This window comes from Hemiscyllium ocellatum, unplaced genomic scaffold (assembly GCF_020745735.1).
Source record: "Hemiscyllium ocellatum isolate sHemOce1 unplaced genomic scaffold, sHemOce1.pat.X.cur. scaffold_2178_pat_ctg1, whole genome shotgun sequence".
In the NCBI taxonomy this organism is placed as follows: Eukaryota; Metazoa; Chordata; class Chondrichthyes; order Orectolobiformes; family Hemiscylliidae; genus Hemiscyllium; species Hemiscyllium ocellatum.
In genome coordinates this window covers 37,072-56,085 of record NW_026867997.1, presented here as the reverse complement: position 1 = coordinate 56,085, position 19,014 = coordinate 37,072, and the positions used below count along the sequence as shown (strand labels likewise).

General features: G+C 51.7%; 1 protein-coding gene across 2 annotated transcripts; it reads left to right on the top strand.

The window, feature by feature from the left end:
* The first annotated feature begins 13,171 nt into the window (after nt 1–13,171).
* On the top strand, nt 13,172–19,003 carry LOC132811288 (zinc finger protein 271-like). 2 transcript variants are annotated; one of them, XR_009643254.1, is made up of 3 exons: nt 13,172–13,255; nt 14,308–15,582; nt 16,741–19,003. XR_009643254.1 is itself a non-coding variant. In XM_060822791.1 (2 exons), exon 2 carries the CDS (start codon nt 14,558–14,560, stop codon nt 15,500–15,502), a length of 945 nt encoding a protein of 314 aa, XP_060678774.1. In that variant the 5' UTR covers nt 13,172–13,255; nt 14,308–14,557; the 3' UTR covers nt 15,503–16,055. The 2 variants fall into 2 exon arrangements, 1 of the variants encoding a protein (XP_060678774.1); XM_060822791.1 differs by lacking the exon at nt 16,741–19,003 and having other exon boundaries at nt 14,308–16,055.
* Nucleotides 19,004–19,014: the final 11 nt, after the last annotated feature.

The window sequence follows — 19,014 nt, the reverse complement described above, 5'->3', positions numbered from 1 at the left end:
CATTTATAGTGGTTTGTCTCTGCCACTTCCGATTGTCAGTTCCAGCTGTCCGCTGCAGTGGCCGGTATATTGGGTCCAGGTCGATGTGTTTATTGATTGAATCTGTGGGTGAGTGCCATGCCTCCAGGAATTCCCTGGCAGTTCTCTGTTTGGCTTGTCCTGTAATAGTAGTGTTATGGATGCGGATCATTAGCTGTCTTCCTGTTTGTCCTATGTAGTGTTTTTTGCACACCTTATTGTGTACTAAAATCCCATGCAAGGCCTGCACAAAACACTACATAGGACAAACAGGAAGACAGCTAACGATCCGCATCCATGAATGCCAACTAGCCACGAAACGACACGACCAGCTATCCTTGGTAGCCATACACGCAGATGACAAGCAACATGAATTCGACTGGGATAACACTACTATTATAGGACAAACCAAACCGAGAATAGCCAGGGAATTCCTAGAGGCATGGCACTCATCCACAGATTCAATCAATAAGCACATCGACCTGGACCCAATATACCAACCGCTGCAGCGGACAGCTGGAACTGACAACCGGAAGCAGGCAGAGACAAACCACTATAAATGCCGGAGGAAAGATCACAGAAGCGCTTCACAGGAGGCTCCCAAGCACTGAGGATGTCACCTAGACAGGGGACGAAACGTCTGCAACACAAATTCCCAGCTCGACGAACAGAACCACAACATGTCATGTATTTCCAGTCATACCCATTACAGGACAGGAGAATACTGGGCTCAATGCTGACTCTGTGGATGAATCTAGTCAGACTCATTCCTCTCTATATCCACAGAGTCCTGTAAGTGTATTCCTCTATAGGGTCCCTCCAGTCTCACTTGGGTATTGATCGACTCCACTACAGTCATCCTCAGAGCGAGCATGTTCTAGGTCTTGTTATCAAAGCAAAGGTCTTGCTCTGATTCTCTTTCCCCTCCCCCCACATCTTGGTCTGTCAGTATGGTAGGAAGAGAGTGGGGGGGCAGATAACTAGGTTAGCAAACTGCAAGAGGGTGGCATGATGGCTCAGTAGGTAGCACCGATGCCTCATAGTGCCAGGGACCTGGGTTCAATTCCAGCCTCGGGCGACTCTCCGCGTCGAACCTGGAGGGAGCCCGCGCCGTGGGGAAACCGTGGAAGTGTGGGGAATGCGGGAAGGGGTTTCGAGTCCCCTCTGAGCTGGAGATCCACCGGCGCGGGCACACCGGGGAGAGGCCGTTCTCCTGCCCCGAGTCCGGCAAGGCCTTCATTGGGTCCTCCAAGCTGCTGAGGCACCGGCGGGTCCACACCGGGGACAGGCCGTACCCCTGCCCCGGGGGCCGCAAGGCCCTTCACCCAGCTGTCCCACCTGCAGACGCACCGGCGCCTCCACACACCAGGGAGAGGCCTCTCACCTGCCCCGGGGGCGGCAAGGCCTTCAATCGATCGCCGACCCTGCGGACGCACAGGCGCCTTCCCAACGTGATCGCACGGAGTTGAAGTCTGCAGCGAATCCCACCCAGGACTGGGGGGGGATCGTGCCCCGTGGGGGGATTGTGCCCCGTTCGAAGACAGTGGGTGAAGCGGGAAGGGAGCGAGGCTTCCTTTCTGCCGGACTGGCCGCTCTCGCTCCCTTTGCTTCCCGTGGGACCGATGCTGTTTGAGGCTGGGACTGCACGTTCCCCGGGCCAAAGATCTGCAGGAGCTGAGGAAGTGCACTCCTTTCACACCGGATGGTAAATCATGTTTGTCCCATCTATTTCAGTCTTAAATACCCTCCGTGACCTGGCCTCCCAGCCTCCTGTGGCAGTGAATTCCCCAGATTCCCCACTCTTTGTCTGAAGAGGTTTCTCCTTATCTCCGTTCTAAAAGGGCTAAGGCTGTGCCCTCGGCTCCTGGTCTCTCCTACCAATGGAAACATCTTCCCAATGGCCACAGATAGATCAAAGTCAAATACAATAGCCTCTATTCCATTGAGTGTCCAACACACTTTATAACACTTTGTAAAATCAGGAGGGCCATTGATGAGGTGAGTGGCAGGTGTCTTTTCCCGATAGAATAAAGAATATTCCAGCACAGGAACAGGCCCTTCGGCCCTCCAAGCCTACACCGATCCAGATCCTCTATCTAAACCTGCTGCCTATTTTCTCAGGATTGTATCCCTCTGCTCCCTGCCCTTTCAGGTATCTGTTGAGATACATCTTAAATGACGCCATTGTTCCCGTCCCGACCATCTCCGCTGGCAACACATTCCGGGTACCCAGCACCCTCAGTGTAAAGAACTTTCCATACATATCTTAAATCTTTCCCCTCTCACTTTGAACTCATGACCCCCGGTAACTGAGTCCTCCACTCTGGGGAAAAACATTTCTTGCTTTCCACCCTGTCTATACCTCTCATGATTTTGTTGGCCTCAATCTGGTCCCCCCTCAACCTCCGTCTTTCCAATGAAAATAATCCTGATCTATTCAACCTCTCTTCATAGTTAGCATCCTCCATACCAGGTACATCCTGGTGAACCTCCTGTGCACCCTCTCCAAAGCATCCACATCCATTTGGTAATGTGGCGACCAGAACTGTACGTGGTATTCCAAATCTGGCCGAAACAAAGTCTTGTATAACTGTAACATGACCTGCCAACTCTTGTACACAATACTCTGTCCGATGAAGGAAAGTGTGCCATATGCCGCCTTGACCACTCTACTGACCTGCATTGCCATCTTCAGGAGACAATGGGCCTGAACACACAGATCTCTCTCTACATCAGTTTTCCCCAGGACTTTTCCCATATTACCTCACTGCTCGAGTCCTTCATAGTGCATTCCTTCAGCACAGCTGTGATAGCTTCTCTGACCAGTAATACCACTCCTTCACCTCTTTTACCTCCCTCTCTATCCCACCTGAAGCATCGATATCCTGGGATATTCAGTTGCCAATCTTGTTCTTTCCTCAACCAAGTCTCAGTGTTAGCAATAACATCATCCTCCCAGGTACGACTCCAAGCCCTAAGTTCATCTGCCTTACCTACTACACTTATTGCATTAAAACAAATGCACCTCAGACCACCTGTCCCTTTGCGTTCATCATCTGTTCCCTGTGACTCTTCCCCTTTGTCACACTGACTTTATTATCTCGCTCCTTTCAGGCTTTAGTTACTACCTCCTTCCTGACCACGAACCTCCTCATTTGTTTCCCATCCCCCGCCACATTAGTTTAAACCCTCCCCAGCAGCGATAGCAAAAGCACCCCCAAGGATATTGGTTCCAGTCTGGCCCGGGTGTAACTCATCTGATTTGTAATAGTCCCTCCACCCCCAGCACTGGCCCCAATGTCCCAAAAATCTGAACCCATCCCTCCTGGAATTTTATCGGTTCCCATGCGATTCCCCATCATTGTGTTCAAACCTATTGAATTCATTGCCAATCGACTCGATCCCTCCTGATCCATGAATCCTCTCCTCTCAGGAATCAATGTGATGAACATTTGTTATCTTCCGTGTATTGAAGAACTTCTCTTGTCAATCCTCCCACTTCCTCCAAACTAAAGGAGTTGCCATGGGCACCCACATGGGCCCCAGCTATGCCTGCCTCTTCGTAGGATATGTGGAACAGTCCATCTTCCGCAACTACACTGGCACCACCCCCCACCTTTTCCTCCGCTACATCGATGACTGTATCGACGCTGCCTCGTGCTCCCACGAGGAGGTTGAACAGTTCATCAACTTTACTAACACCTTCCATCCCGACCTCAAATTCACCTGGACTGTCTCAGACTCCTCCCTCCCCTTCCTAGACCTTTCCATCTCTATCTCGGGCGACCGACTCAACACAGACATCTACTATAAACCGACTGACTCCCACAGCTACCTGGACTACACCTCCTCCCACCCTGCCCCCTGTAAAAACTCCATCCCATATTCCCAATTCCTTAGTCTCCGCCGCATCTGCTCCCAGGAGGACCAGTTCCAACACCGCACAGCCCAGATGGCCTCCTTCTTCAAGGACCGTAGATTCCCCCCAGACGTGATTGACGATGCCCTCCACCGCATCTCCTCCACTTCCTGCTCCTCCGCCCTTGAGCCCCGCTCCTCCAACCGCCACCAAAACAGAACCCCACTGGTTCTCACCTACCACCCCACCAACCTCCGCATACAACGTATCATCCGCCGTCATTTCCGCCACCTCCAAACAGACCCCACCACCAGGGATATATTTCCCTCCCCTCCCCTATCAGCGTTCCGCAAGGACCACTCCCTTCGTGACTCCCTCGTCAGGTCCACACCCCCCACCAACCCAACCTCCACCCCCGGCACCTTCCTCTGCAACCGCAGGAAATGTAAAACTTGCGCCCACACTTCCACACTCACTTCCCTCCAAGGCCCCAAGGGATCCTTCCATATCCGCCACAAGTTCACCTGTACCTCCACACACATCATCTATTGCATCCGCTGCACCCGATGTGGCCTCCTCTATATTGGGGAGACAGGCCGCTTACTTGCTGAACGCTTCAGAGAACACCTCTGGGACGCCCGGACCAACCAACCCAACCACCCCGTGGCTCAACACTTTAACACTCCCTCCCACTCCACCGAGGACATGCAGGTCCTTGGACTCCTGCACCGGCAGAACATAAGATGACGGCTGGAGGAAGAGTGCCTCATCTTCCGCCTGGGAACCCTCCAACCACAAGGAATGAACTCCGATTTCTCCAGTTTCCTCATTTTCCCTCCTCCCACCTTGTCTCAGTCGGTTCCCTCAACTCAGCACCGCCCTCCTAACCTGCAATCTCCTTCCTGACCTCTCCGCCCCCACCCCACTCCGGCCTATCACCCTCACCTTGACCTCCTTCCACCTATCACATCTCCATCGCCCCTCCCCCAAGTCCCTCCTCCCTACCTTTTATCTTAGCCTGCTTGGCAAACTCGCCTCATTCCTGATGAAGGGCTTATGCTCGAAACGTCGAATTTCCTATTCCTTAGATGCTGCCTAACCTGCTGTGCTTTAACCAGCAACACATTTTCAGCAGAGCTCAGAAATACGAAGGGTGCAGTAACAATGTTGGGGCTATACTACAGGCCTCCCAATAGTGAGCGTGAGATAGTGGTACAAATATGTAAACAGATCATGGAAAGATGTAGGATAGGTGGTGGTGAGAGGAGATTTTAATTTTCCCAACATTGACTGGGATTCACTTACTGTTAGAGGAGCAGAATTTGTAAGGAGAATCCAGGAGGGTTTCAGAGTAGTATGTAAATAGTTCAACTCGGGAAGGGCCATATTGGACCTGGTGTTGGGGAATGAACCCGGCCAGGTGGGTGAAGTTTCAGGAGGGGATTACGTTGGGGATGGGGATCACAATTCCGTAAGGTTTAGAATACTCATGGACAAAGACGAGAGTGGTCCGAAAGGAAGAGTGCTTATTGGGGAAAGGCCAACTATCCCCAAACTCAGCAGGAGCTGGGGAAGTGTGGATTGGGAGCAGCTTTTTGAAGGAAAATCCATATTCGATATTTGGGATGCTCTTAAAGAGAATTGATTCGAGTTCAGGAGAGAGATGTCTCTGTGAAAATGAGGGATGGAATTGGCAAGATTAGGGAACCATGGATGACAGGTGAAATTGTGAGACTTGCTGAGAGGAAAAAGGAAGCATACATAAGGTCTAGGCGACTGAAGACAGACAAAGCTTTGGAAGAATAACGGGAAAGTAGGACCAATCTGAAATGAGGAATTAAGAGGGTTAAAAGGGCGATGAGATATCCTTAGCGAGCAAGGTTAAGGACAACCCCAAAGCCCTTTATTCATATATAAGGAGCAAGAGGGTAACTAGAGAAAGGGTGGGCCCACTCAAGGACGAAGGAGGAAAGATGTGTGTGGAGTCAGAGAAAATGGGCAAGATTCTTAATGAGTACTTTGTGTCAGGATTCATAGAGGAGAGGGACATAGTGGATGTTGACGTTAGGGATAGATCTTTGAATACTCTAGGGCAAGTCGGCATAAGGAGGAGGAAGTGACGTGTATTCTGAAAAGGCATTAAGGTGGTCAAAGTCCCCAGGTCCTGATGGGATCTATCCCAGGTTACTGAGGGAAGCAAGAGAGGAAATAGCTTGGGCCTTAACAGATATCTTTGCAGCTTCCTTAAACACAGGTGAGGTCCCAGATGACTGGAGAATTGATAATGTTTTCCCCTTGTTTCAGAAGGGTCGCAGGGATAATCCAGGTAATTACAGACCTGTGAGCTGGATGTCAGTGGTAGGGAAGCTGCTGGAGAAGATACTGAGGGATAAGATCTATTTACATTTGGAAGAAAATGAGCATATGAGTGACAGGCAGCATGGATTTGTTCAGGGAAGGTCACGTCTTAGCAACTCAATACAATTCTACGAGGAAATGACACAATTGATTGATGAGGGAAGGGCTGCAGATGTCATAGACATGGACTTTACTTGGGCATTTGACAAGGTTCCCCATGGTAGGCTGATGGAAAAGGTGAAATCACATGGGGTCCAGGGTATTCTAGCCAGATGGATAGAGAACTGGTTGGGAAACAGGAGACAGGGAGTAGTATTGGAAGGGAGTTTCTCAAAACTGAGACGGTGACCAGTGGTGTTCCACAGGGCTCCGTGCTGGGAGCACTGTTGTTTGTGATATATCTAAATGATTTGGAGGAAGGTGTAGGTTGCCTCATTAGCAAGTTTGCAGTTGACACGAAGACTGGTGGAGTAGCAGATAGTGAAGAGGACGGTCAGAGAATACAGCAGAATGGAGAATAGACTGGAGAGTTGGGCAGAGAAATGGCAGATGGAGTTCAATCCGGACAAATGTGAGGTGATGCATTTTGGAAGATCCAATTCAAGAGCGAACTATACAGTAAATGGAAAAGTCCTGGGGAAAACTGATGTAGAGAGAGATCTGTGTGTTCAGGCCCATTATTCCCTGAAGATGGCAATGCAGGACAGTAGAGTGGTCAAGGTGGCACATGGCACACTTTCCTTCATCAGACAGAGTATTGAGTACAAGAGTTGGCAGGTCATGTTACAGTTAGATAAGACTTTGTTTCGGCCAGATTTGGAATACCACGTACAGTTCTGGTCGCCGCATTCCCAAATGGATGTGGATGCTTTGGAGAGGGTGCACAGGAGGTTCACCAGGATGTTACCTGGTATGGAGGATGCTAACTATGAAGAGAGTTTGAATAGATCAGGATTATTTTCATTGGAAAGACGGAGGTTGAGGGTGGACCTGATTGAGGCCAACAAAATCATGAGAGGTATAGACAGGGTGGATAGCAAGAAATGTTTTTCCCCAGAGTGGAGGACTCAGTTACCTGGGGTCATGAGTTCAAAGTGAAAGGGGAAAGATTTAAGATATGTATGGAAAGTTCTTTACGCTGAGGATGCTGGGTACCCAGAATGTGTTGCCAGCGGAGATGGTAGGGACGGGAACAATGGCGTCATTTAAGATGTATCTCAACAGATACATGAAAGGGCAGGGAGCAGAGGGATACAGATCCTGAGAAAATAGGCAGCAGGTTTAGATAGAGGATCTGGATCGGTGTAGGCTTGGAGGGCCGAAGGGCCTGTTCCTGTGCTGGAATATTCTTTATTCTATCGGGAAAAGACACCTGCCACTCACCTCATCAATGGCCCTCCTGATTTTACAAAGTGTTATAAAGTGTGCTGGACACTCAATGGAATAGAGGCTATTGTATTTGACTTTGAACTATCTGTGGCCATTGGGAAGATGTTTCCATTGGTAGGAGAGACCAGGAGCCGAGGGCACAGCCTTAGACCTTTTAGAACGGAGATAAGGAGAAACCTCTTCAGACAGAGAGTGGGGAATCTGTGGAATTCACTGCCACAGGAGGCTGGGAGGCCAGGTCACGGAGGGTATTTAAGACTGAAATAGATGGGACAAACATGATTTACCATCCGGTGTGAAAGGAGTGCACTTCCTCAGCTCCTGCAGATCTTTGGCCCGGGGAACGTGCAGTCCCAGCCTCAAACAGCATCGGTCCCACGGGAAGCAAAGGGAGCGAGAGCGGCCAGTCCGGCAGAAAGGAAGCCTCGCTCCCTTCCCGCTTCACCCACTGTCTTCGAACGGGGCACAATCCCCCCACGGGGCACGATCCCCCCAGTCCTGGGTGGGATTCGCTGCAGACTTCAACTCCGTGCGATCACGTTGGGAAGGCGCCTGTGCGTCCGCAGGGTCGGCGATCGATTGAAGGCCTTGCCGCCCCCGGGGCAGGTGAGAGGCCTCTCCCTGGTGTGTGGAGGCGCCGGTGCGTCTGCAGGTGGGACAGCTGGGTGAAGGGCCTTGCCACACCGGGGCAGGGGTACGGCCTGTCCCCGGTGTGGACCCGCCGGTGCCTCAGCAGCTTGGAGGACCCAATGAAGGCCTTGCCGGACTCGGGGCAGGAGAACGGCCTCTCCCCGGTGTGACCGCGCCGGTGGGTCTCCAGCTCAGAGGGGACTCGAAACCCCTTCCCGCATTCCCCACACTTCCACGGTTTCCCCACGGCGCGGCCTCCCTCCAGGTTCGACGCTCCCTCTGACGTCCCACTCTGCTGCGGGGGGCCGGCTGGCTAACTCTCCGCTCCGGTAAAGCTCCCTCCACCCTCGAACAGCGGCATCTCAGTGCTTTACCAGTCAGATCTCTGGAAGCAGGCGGGACAATCCTCCTTCTCCACTCAAAAGATCGATAAAATTCCAGTCCCAATGAGTCAAGCTGGCTGAGGCAATTAGTTCAAGATATGCAGGTAAATCCTCCTGTGAAAGCCTGTCAATTAGAAAGTCATCGCTGTCAGTATCACGTAGAATCTCAGAGTTTAGACTTAGACTTACAGTGTGGAAACAGGCCCTTCGGCCCAACAAGTCCACACCGACCCGCCGAAGCGCAACCCACCCATACCCCTACATTTACCCCTTACCTAACACTACGGGCAATTTAGCTTGGCCAATTCACCTGACCCGCACATCTTTGTGACTGTGGGAGGAAACCGGAGCACCCGGAGGAAACCCACGCAGACACGGGGAGAACGTGCAAACTCCACACAGTCAGTCGCCTGAGTCGGGAATTGAACCCAGGTCTGACAGGCGCTGTGAGGCAGCAGTGCTAACCACTGTAACAGATCGATTTCACAGAATATTCATTCCACGCCCATAACCCAAAACCTGTGAGTCTCCATCCCACACACTCTCCCTACTGCCGTACCTAATACGCTCCCTCCCAATTTTTCTGATTCCTGACATTTGGCAGATTTAGCTCCAAGAAAAGTTAAGAATTAGAACCCCTACAGTGTGGAAACAGGCCCTTCTGCCCAACAAGTCCATACCGACCCTGTGATGAGTATCCCACCCAGACCCATTCCCCTATATTTACCCCTGACACGTGCACCTAAGCTACACATCCCTGAACACTCTGGGCAATTTAGCACGGCCAACCCACCCTAACCTGCACAAGGTTGGACTGTGGGAGGAAACCGGAGCACTCGGGGGAAACCCACAGGGAGAGTCGCCCGAGGCTGGAATTGAACCCAGGTCCCTGGCACTATGAGGCATCGGTGCTACCTACTGAGCCACCATGCCACCCTCATGCAGTTTGCTAACCTAGTTATCTGCCCCCCCACCTCTCTCTACCATATTGACAGACCAAGATGTGGAGGGGGGAGGGGAAAGAGAATCAGAGCAAGAACTTTGCTTTGGTAACAAGACCTAGAACATGCTCGCTCTGAGGATGACTGTAGTGGAGTCGATCAATACCCAAGTGAGACTGGAGGGACCCTATAGAGGAATACACTTACAGGACTCTGTGGATATAGAGAGGAATGAGTCTGACTAGATTCATCCACAGAGTCAGCATTGAGCCCAGTATTCTCCTGTCCTGTAACGGGTATGACTGGAAATACATGACATGTTGTGGTTCTGTTCGCCGAGCTGGGAGTTTGTATTGCAGACGTTTCGTCCCCTGTCTAGGTGACATCCTCAGTGCTTGGGAGCCTCCTGTGAAGCGCTTCTGTGATCTTTCCTCCGGCGTTTATAGTGGTTTGTCTCTGCCCACTTCCGGTTGTCAGTTCCAGCTGTCCGCTGCAGTGGTCGGTATATTGGGTCCAGGTCGATGTGCCTATTGATTGAATCTGTGGATGAGTGCCATGCCTCTAGGAATTCCCTGGCTGTTCTCGGTTTGGCTTGTCCTATAATAGTAGTGTTGTCCCAGTCGAATTCATGTTGCTTGTTATCTGCGTGTATGGCTACCAAGGATAGCTGGTCGTGTCGTTTCGTGGCTAGTTGGTGTTCATGGATGCGGATCGTTAGCTGTCTTCCTGTTTGTCCTATGTAATGTTTTGTGCAGGCCTTGCATGGGATTTTGTACACAATAAGGACTGCACAAAACACTACATAGGACAAAGAGGAAGACAGCTAATGATCCGCATCCATAACACTACTATTACAGGACAAGCCAAACAGAGAACAGCCAGGGAATTCCTAGAGGCATGGCACTCACCCACAGATTCCATCAATAAACACATCGACCTGGACCCAATATACCGGCCACTGCAGCGGACAGCTGGAACTGACAATCGGAAGCGGCAGAGACAAACCACTATAAATGCCGGAGGAAACAACACAGAAGCATCACAGGAGACTCCCAAGCACTGAGGATGTCACCTAGACAGGGGACGAAACGTCTGCAACACAAATTCCCAGCTCGGCAAACAGAACCACAACAACGAGCACCCGAGCTACAAATCTTCTCACAAACTTTGAATACATAACATGGCTACAACACTATGATATAACTAGAAATAATTATAAATCAAATTTATACAGTCGTAAATAAATACATATTGCATAGTAACACTATGATATATCCCTGTCCAGTATGACTTTTACTGTTCAGTTAAACGAAACTTGAAAGGGTTCAGAAAATGTTAAAGATGTTGCCAGGGTTTGAGCTATAGGGAGTGGCTAAGTAAGCTGGGGCTGTTTTCCCTGGAGCATCGGAGGCTGAGGGGTGACCTTATTGATGTTTATAAAATGATGAGGGGCATGGATAGGGTGAATAGACAAGGTCTTTTCCCTGGGGTGGGAGAGTCCAGAACTAGAGGTGAGAGGGGAAAAGACATAAAAAGGACCTGAGGGGCAACTTTGTCAGTCAGAGGGTGGTGCGTGTATGGAATGAGCTGCCAGAGGAAGTGGTGGAGGCTGGGACAATTGCAACATTTAAAAGGCATCTGGATGGGAATATGAATGGGAAGGGTTTGGAGGGACGTGCTGGCACATCGGACTAGATCAATTTTGGCTATGTGCTCGGCATGCACCAGTTGCACATAGGGTCTCTGTGTGCTATACATCTGTATGACTCTCAATGCTGTCCAGGCGAGTCAGTGATGTTATAACAACAACACTGGACCAGCAATCCAGAGGCCCCAGGCAAATAATCTGGGCTCATGGGTTCAAATACCAGTAAAAACAAACCTTGGGGAAATTAAATTTATTTTTTTAAAATCTGAATTGAAAACTAGTCTCAGTCATTGAGAGAATGAAACTTTTCTGAAAACCCATTTGATTCAATAACGGTCTTCAGGGAAGGAAACCCGCTAGCATTAACTTGGTGCTGCCTGCATATGATGGCTCACGTGCTTGACTTTTAAAATGCCCCCTAAAGTCTGGCAATCCTCTTGTCTGAAGGGCAGTTAGGGACGAAAACATTGTTGGCCTTGCCAAAAAAAAAAGCCCACATTCCATGAAGGAGTTTTTCTCGAATGTGACTTCACATCTGCGAATGGGTCACATCAGAACATCCAGACAAATAAGCACCAAAATGTCTGGTGCTGCAAGAGTACAGCAGGTCAGCCAGCATCTGAGGAGCAGGAGGTTTGACGTTTTGGGCATAACCCCTTGATTAGGAATGTGGGGTGGGCCCAAAGGGACTGAGAGATAAATGGGAGGGAGGTGGGACTGGGGGAAGGGAGCTGAGAATGCTATGGGTAGATGAAAGCGGGGGAAGGTGGTGACAGGTCAGACAGGAGGGTGGAGCAGATAGATGGGAAGGCAGATGGACAGGTGGGACAGTTCAAAAGAGCATTCCCAAGTTAGAGGGTTGTCTCTGGGATTGGGCTGGGGGGGGGAGGGGGAGAATGATCCTGTATGGTTGGAGGGTCCCAATGCAGAGGCATTCTTCCTCCAGGTATCAGGTGGCCTAGGACACTGCAACCACATGGCATCAACATCGAGTTCACCAGTTTCCTCACATTCCCTCCCCCCTCCCACCCCAGCTCCAACCCTCCAACTCAGCACCACCCTCTTAAACTGTCCCACCTGTCCATCTTCCTTCCCAACAATCTGCTCCACCCTGTCGCCATCACCGCCCCCGCCACCAACCTGCATCTACCTTACCCCCAGCCCCACTCCCACCTTCCTATTTATCTCTCAGAACCCTTTCCACCCCTCCCCCTCCGCAATTCCTGATGAAGGACACGAGAGAGACACACACAGACACAGAGAGACAGAGACACAGACAGCGATCTCGACCAATGCATCCAGCATATGCACCTTTCCTCAGTTCACCTCCTTTCACTTCACTTCCTACAAACCAACAGTTTAATCCCAAAATGAGAAAAGAAATGGAATAGGAGGGGTGAGAAGAGAGGGTGCTGTACTCACAGAGGTTGATGCAGTCTGGGGTAACACTCAATCTTCATTCAGAGAGAGAGAGAGCAGCAGGAGCTCATGCTCCAACTTCCGCATTCAAACAATGAGGGGGTGCTCTGATTGGTAGGAGGACCATCCTTCCTTCCGGTCCTCCAAGGCTCCCCATTGGTCATGCCTCCCCGAGTCGAGGTGAAGGGACGGGCGCGTGGGTGGTGGGTGCAGGAGAGAGGTCACGTGGGCGTGGGCGTCACAACGACCAGCGCCGCCACGTGACCCGCGGCGCGGTGGACCAATGGGAAATGATTCCTGATGAAGGGCTTATGCTCGAAATGTCGAATTCCCTATCCCTGAGATGCTGCCTGGCCTGCTGTGCTTTGACCAGCAACACATTTGCAGCTGTGATCTCCAGCATCTGCAGACCTCATTTTTTACTCGGACCAATGGGAAAGGCTGGAACGCCGCACGGACGGGCGCTCCGTCCAATCAACGCACGGCCTTTGTGACGACGGCGGTCCCTCGATTCACGTGATCGGTTGCTCCTGCATATGCGCCGTTGCGGGGGTGGGTTAAGGGAAGCTGATATTGTGTTGGTGTGGAGGGTCGCTGTGTCCAGGAAGAGGTGAGTGTGGTTCAGTCAATGAGCATCAGTCAGACCCTGCTGGAGCATGTGGTGGGGGTGGGATATTAGGTACAGCAAGAGTTAAAGAGTGTGTGGGATGGAGATTTACAGCTTTTTTTAGGTAATAAGTCCCTTTCTGGACAATACTGGGGGATGGGTAATATCAGAAACAGCAGAGTGAGAATTGAAGAAAAGTGTGTGTGTGTGTGTCGGGTGGAGGTTTGCAACACTTTTTAAAGTTAAAAATCACACAACTCTAGGTTATAGGAGAAAATGAGGTCTGCAGATGCTGGAGATCAGAGCTGAAAATGTGTTGCTGGAAATGCTCAGCAGGTCAGGCAGCATCCAAGGAACAGGAGATTCGACGTTTTGGGCCAGAGCCTTTCTTCAGGGCTTATGCCTGAAACGTCAAATCTCCTGTTCCTTGGATGCTGCCTGACCTGCTGAGCTTTTCCAGCAGCACCTTTTCAACTCTAGGTTATCGTCCAACAGGTTTAATTGGAAGCACTGGCTTTCAGAGAGACACTACTTCATCAGGCAACTTGTTAATATTTCAGATAATGGAAATGTATTGCTGGAAAAGCGCAGCAGGTCAGGCAGCATCCGAGGAGCAGGAGAATCGAGGTTTTGGGCATGAGCCCTTCTTCAGGAATGAGGAAAGTGTCCTCATTCTTTCCTCATTCCTGATGAAGGGCTTTTGCCCGAAATGTCGATTGTTTTTTTTTCCCCTGCTCCTCGGATGCTGCCTGACCTGCTGTGCTTTTCCAGCACCACTCTGATCTCCAGCATCTGCTGTCTTTTTGGCCTGGAGGTTTTACTAGCTACCTGATGAAGGTGCAGAGCTCTGAAAGCTCGAACTTCTAAACAAATCTAATGGACTACAACCTGGTGATGTGTGATTTTTTTTTTACCTTTGTATACCCCAGCCCAACACTGGCATCTGCATATTGTAACTTGGTTGTTTTAGGGAAGTTCTACAGAAACTAGAATGATCTGTTCTGAATTCCTGTCATGTGCAGGCAGCAATGACTTTTGTAATCCCCTTTTCACAGGATATGAGAAGAGCAGCTTTGCAGGTAGAGCTCCCCAACGGAGTACCATGTGAAGGTCTGACAGAGCCCCTTGATTCGTGGGACAGGAGAGACGTCCCTCTTTCAGTCCAGAAGGGGAAAATTCTTTGAACGTTTTTGTCTGCTTCAGTAGGCTCTTAAAGTATCATCTTTACCTGAACCACAGGGGCACGTGCCTGAGCCAGTTTGCCCACTGTGGGGAAAGGAAGTCTCAGGAGGCATTCCGCGTGCCATGGAGAAACTGTGGAAGTGTGGGGATTGCGGGAAAGGATTCAGATCCCCCTCCGTGCTGGAGATCCACCGCTGTGTCCACACCGGGGAGCGGCCCTTCACCTGCTCCGTCTGCGGCAAGGGCTTCACCCAGTCGTCCCACCTGCTGTCCCACCAGCGGGTCCACACCGGGGAGAGGCCATACGCCTGCTCCGAGTGCGGGAAGGACTTCAGCGACTCGTCCACCCTGCTGCGGCACCAGCGGGTCCACACCGGGGAGCGGCCCTTCACCTGCTCCGTCTGCAGCAAAGGCTTCACCCAGTCGTCCCACTTGCTGTCCCACCAGCGGGTCCACACCGGGGAGAGGCCGTACGCCTGCTCCGAGTGCGGGAAGAACTTCAGCGACTCGTCCACTCTGCTGCGGCACCAGCGGGTCCACACCGGGGAGCGGCCCTTCACCTGCTCCGAGTGCGGGAAGGACTTCAGCGACTTGTCCACCCTGCTGCGGCACCGGCGGGTCCACACCGGGGAGCGGCCCTTCACCTGCTCCGTCTGCGGCAAGGGCTTCACCCAGTCATCCCACCTGTTCTTACACCAGCGGGTCCACACCAGGGAGAGGCCGTTCAGCTGCTCGGTCTGCGGCAAGAGCTTTACCCACTCGTCCAACCTGCTGACCCACCGCCGGGTCCACACCGGGGAACGGCCCTTCACCTGCTCCGTCTGCGGCAAGGGCTTCACCCACTCGTCCACCCTGCTGTCCCACCAGCGGGTCCACACCAAGGAGAGGCCGTTCAGCTGCTCTGTCTGCGGCAAGAGCTTCACCCACTCGTCCACCCTGCTGACCCACCAGCGGGTCCACACTGGGGAGAGGCCCTTCAGCTGCTCGGTCTGCGGCAAGGGCTTCACCCGGTCGTCCACCCTGCTGCAGCACCAGCGGGTCCATACCAGGGAGCGGCCGTTCACCTGACCCGTCTGCGGGAGGGGCTTCGCTCAGTCCCAGCACCTGCTGCAGCACCAGCGGGGGCACAAGTGACGGGGCCAGCCGCTGTGAGTCACCGCCCAGGGCTTAACCCTGGGTGGGAGGGGGGAGGGTCACTGCAGTTGCTGTGCTCTCATCCCCTTGGCATCCAGTGACTCTGCGAGCCTGCGACTGCGCATTACCTCCTGAAGTAGAGATGTACAACACAGAAACAGACCCTTCGCTCCAACTCCTCCATATCCTCAACCAGTCAAGTTCCATTTGCCAGCAATTGGCCCTATCCCTCCAAACCCCTCCTTACACAGATACCCAAGTGGATGCCTTTTAAATGCTGCAATTGTACCAGCCTCCACCACTTCCTCTGGCAGCTCATTCCACACGCAGACACACCACCCTCTGTGTGAAAAATGTTGCCCCTTAGGACCCTTTTTAAATCTTTCCCCTCTCACCCTAAACCTATGCCCTCTAGTTCTGGCAAAAGACTTTGTCTATCCCTATCCATGCCCCTCATGATTTTATAAACCTCTCTTAAAGTCAACCCTCAGCCTCCGATGTTCCAGGGAAGACAACCCCAGCCTGTTCAGCCTCTCCCTGTAGCTGAAACCCTCCAACCCAGGCAACATCCTTGTCAATCTTTCTGAACCCTTTCAAGTTTTGCAACATCCTTCCGATAGACCAGAAGTGCACATAATACAGAGGAACTTCGATTATCCAGAATTAGATGAACCAGCACGGTGGCTCAGTGGTTAGCGCTGCTACCTGACAGTACCAGGGACCCGGGTTTCATTCCTGCCTCAGGCGACAGACTGTGTGGAGTTTGCACATTCTCCCCGCGTCTGCGTGGGTTTCCTCCTAGTGCTCCGGTTCCGTCCCACAGTCCAAAGATGTGCAGGTCAGGGTGAATTGGCCATGCTAAATTGCCCGTCGTGTTAGGTACATTAGTCAGAGGGAAATGGGTCTGGGTGGGTTACTCTTCGGAGGGTCAGTGTGGACTGGTTGGGCCTGTTTCCACACTGTAAGGGATCTAATCGTCAAGTGACTGAAATACACCCTGCATGTGTCCTTTGGATAATCGAGGTTCCTGTGTATTCCAAAAGTGGCCTAACCAACGTCCTGTCCAGACCCCAACCCCTATACTCAGTGCTCTGGCCATAAAGTGATCTGTAGAATCTGCGGGACTTGCTTAATCCTGGAAGGTAAATCACGTGTTTCTCCTTCTCTTGCAGGTGGATCCAAGATTTCACTCTCTGTCCCATTGAGTCTCCAGTCAGGTCCTTCAGCTCAACTGGTCTCTCTCAGTATTTCTGACCCATGTGAGCCTCTACGCACCTCCCCTTCACTTGCTCACACTTGATTTCCCTTACAGCAGCATTCCCTTCAGTTCCTTTCTCCCTGACGTCTGTATCCAGCTTCTCCTTAAATGCCGTCCACCTCGACCTGCTACTGTGCGGGTCAGTCCCGCTGCAGACAGAGGTCTCTCCTTTGTAACCTCTTCAAAAGATTTACCACTGACTTCCCCCTTCAGTCTTTTCTATTTCTGGGTCTCCCCGCTGTTGCGAAACTTGGAAGGGTTCAGAAAAGATTTACAAGGATGTTGCCAGGGTTGGAGGATCTGAGCTACAGGGAGAGGCTGAACAGGCTGGGGCTGTTTTCCCTGGAGCGTCGGAGGCTGAGGGATGACCTTACAGAGGTTTACAAAATTGAGGGGCATGGATAGGATAAATAGGCAAAGTCTTTTCCCTGGGGTTGGGGAATCCAGAACTAGAGGGCATAGGTTTAGGGTGAGAGGGGAAGATATAAAAGAGACCTACAGGGCAACTTTTTCATGCAGAAGGTGGTGTGTGTATGGAATGAGCTGCCAGAGGATGTGGTGGAGGCTGGTACAATTGCAACATTCAAGAGGCATTTGGATGGGTATATGAATAGGAAGGGTTTGGAGGGATATGGGCCGGGTGCTGGCAGGTGGGATTAGTTTGGGTTGGGATATTTGGTCGGTATGGACGGGTTAGACCGAAGGGTCTGTTTCCGTGCTGTATATCTCTTGACAAAGCCTTGTCTGAGGGTGAACTGTCGTTCCCGTTGATGTGGGTGGTCCCCAGTCTGTTGTCCTTTTCCTTTCCTTTCTCGGAAAGGACGTCGCGGACATGGGCAGTGTTCCCGAGCCCCGCTCCGGAACGGGCTGTTCCGTCCTCTTCCAGCCCCCGGTGGGGGGGGAAGGGGCAGCTTGAGTGCATTGGGAGAGTGGGCCGTTCACCGGGAGGGTGCCAACGGGACGGGAGAGCGGTACCGATAATGGGGCAAGGGGGAGATGCCTCAGACCGCCAGAAACACTGGGGCAGCTGCTCGCGTGCTCCTTTTGGATCTCACAGCACAGGGAGGCCATTCATCTGATTACCTCCCCGTCTCTGTGTCTTTCTGTCTCTCTCTCTCTGCATCTGCCTCTGCGTCTGTCTGTCTCTCCGAGGTGACAGCGGGTTCCAGCATATTGCTGGGTAAACCTGTTTTTCCTCTGTTTTCCCCCTCTCTCTCCTGCTCAAACCCCTGAACTTCAGGCCGCCCCTGACCTTGTCACTATCAGTGAATAGGGAACAGCTTTTCTTCCTCCACCTTATCTGAACCTATCACAATCTTCCCCACTTTCACCAGTTGTATCTGTGTGTGACCCTCTCTTTCTGTGTCTCTTTCTCTCCTAAGCCCCCTCCCTCACCACATCCCATTTACCCACCCCCCCCTGTCATGCTCCCACTTTCAAACGGTCTCGTTGTGTTTTCACTGCCTCTTCCCCATCGTTTCCGTCAAGCACCTCATCTCACGCTTAGAACCCCTGCAGTGTAGGAGTAGGCCCTTCAGCCCATCCAACCCACACCTCACCCAGACCTCTGCCTGTAACCCTGCAATTCCCATTGGCTAACCCACCTAGTCTACACATCCCTGGGCACTATGGGTAATTTAGCATGGTCAATGCCCCCTAACCTGCACATCCCCAAACACTATGTAATTTAGCATGGCCAGTCCACCCAAACCTGCACATCCCTGGATACTATAGGACAATTTAGCCTGGCCAATCCTACACTAAGGGTGGATTGGCCATGCTAAATTACCCATAGTACCCAGGGATGTGTAGGTTAGGGTAGATTGGCCATGCTAAATTACCCAATCCTACATATCCCTGGGTACTGTTAGGATAAAATAGGTCAAGGGAGGGTGGAGCTATAGCTGCTGTTTGGGGAATCGAAACTGTAGCTGCAGCTGCTGCTTGGGAAATCGAAACTGTTGCTTATGTGGCCAGCTCAGCTGCCAACGCCCAAATGAGCTCAATAACAGGAAACGCCTAGCAAACGCGAAATGTCCTAATAAGGCAATGCTTAGTAGCTCCGCGAAGCTCTGCTTAGCAAAGAGTATAGCAGGAGCAGATTTGGGAGGGGAAGGCAGAACGCGCCTTCTCCAGTGAATGTAGGGTGATTCACTGTATCAGCTACGATTCTGCAATAAAGTCTGCT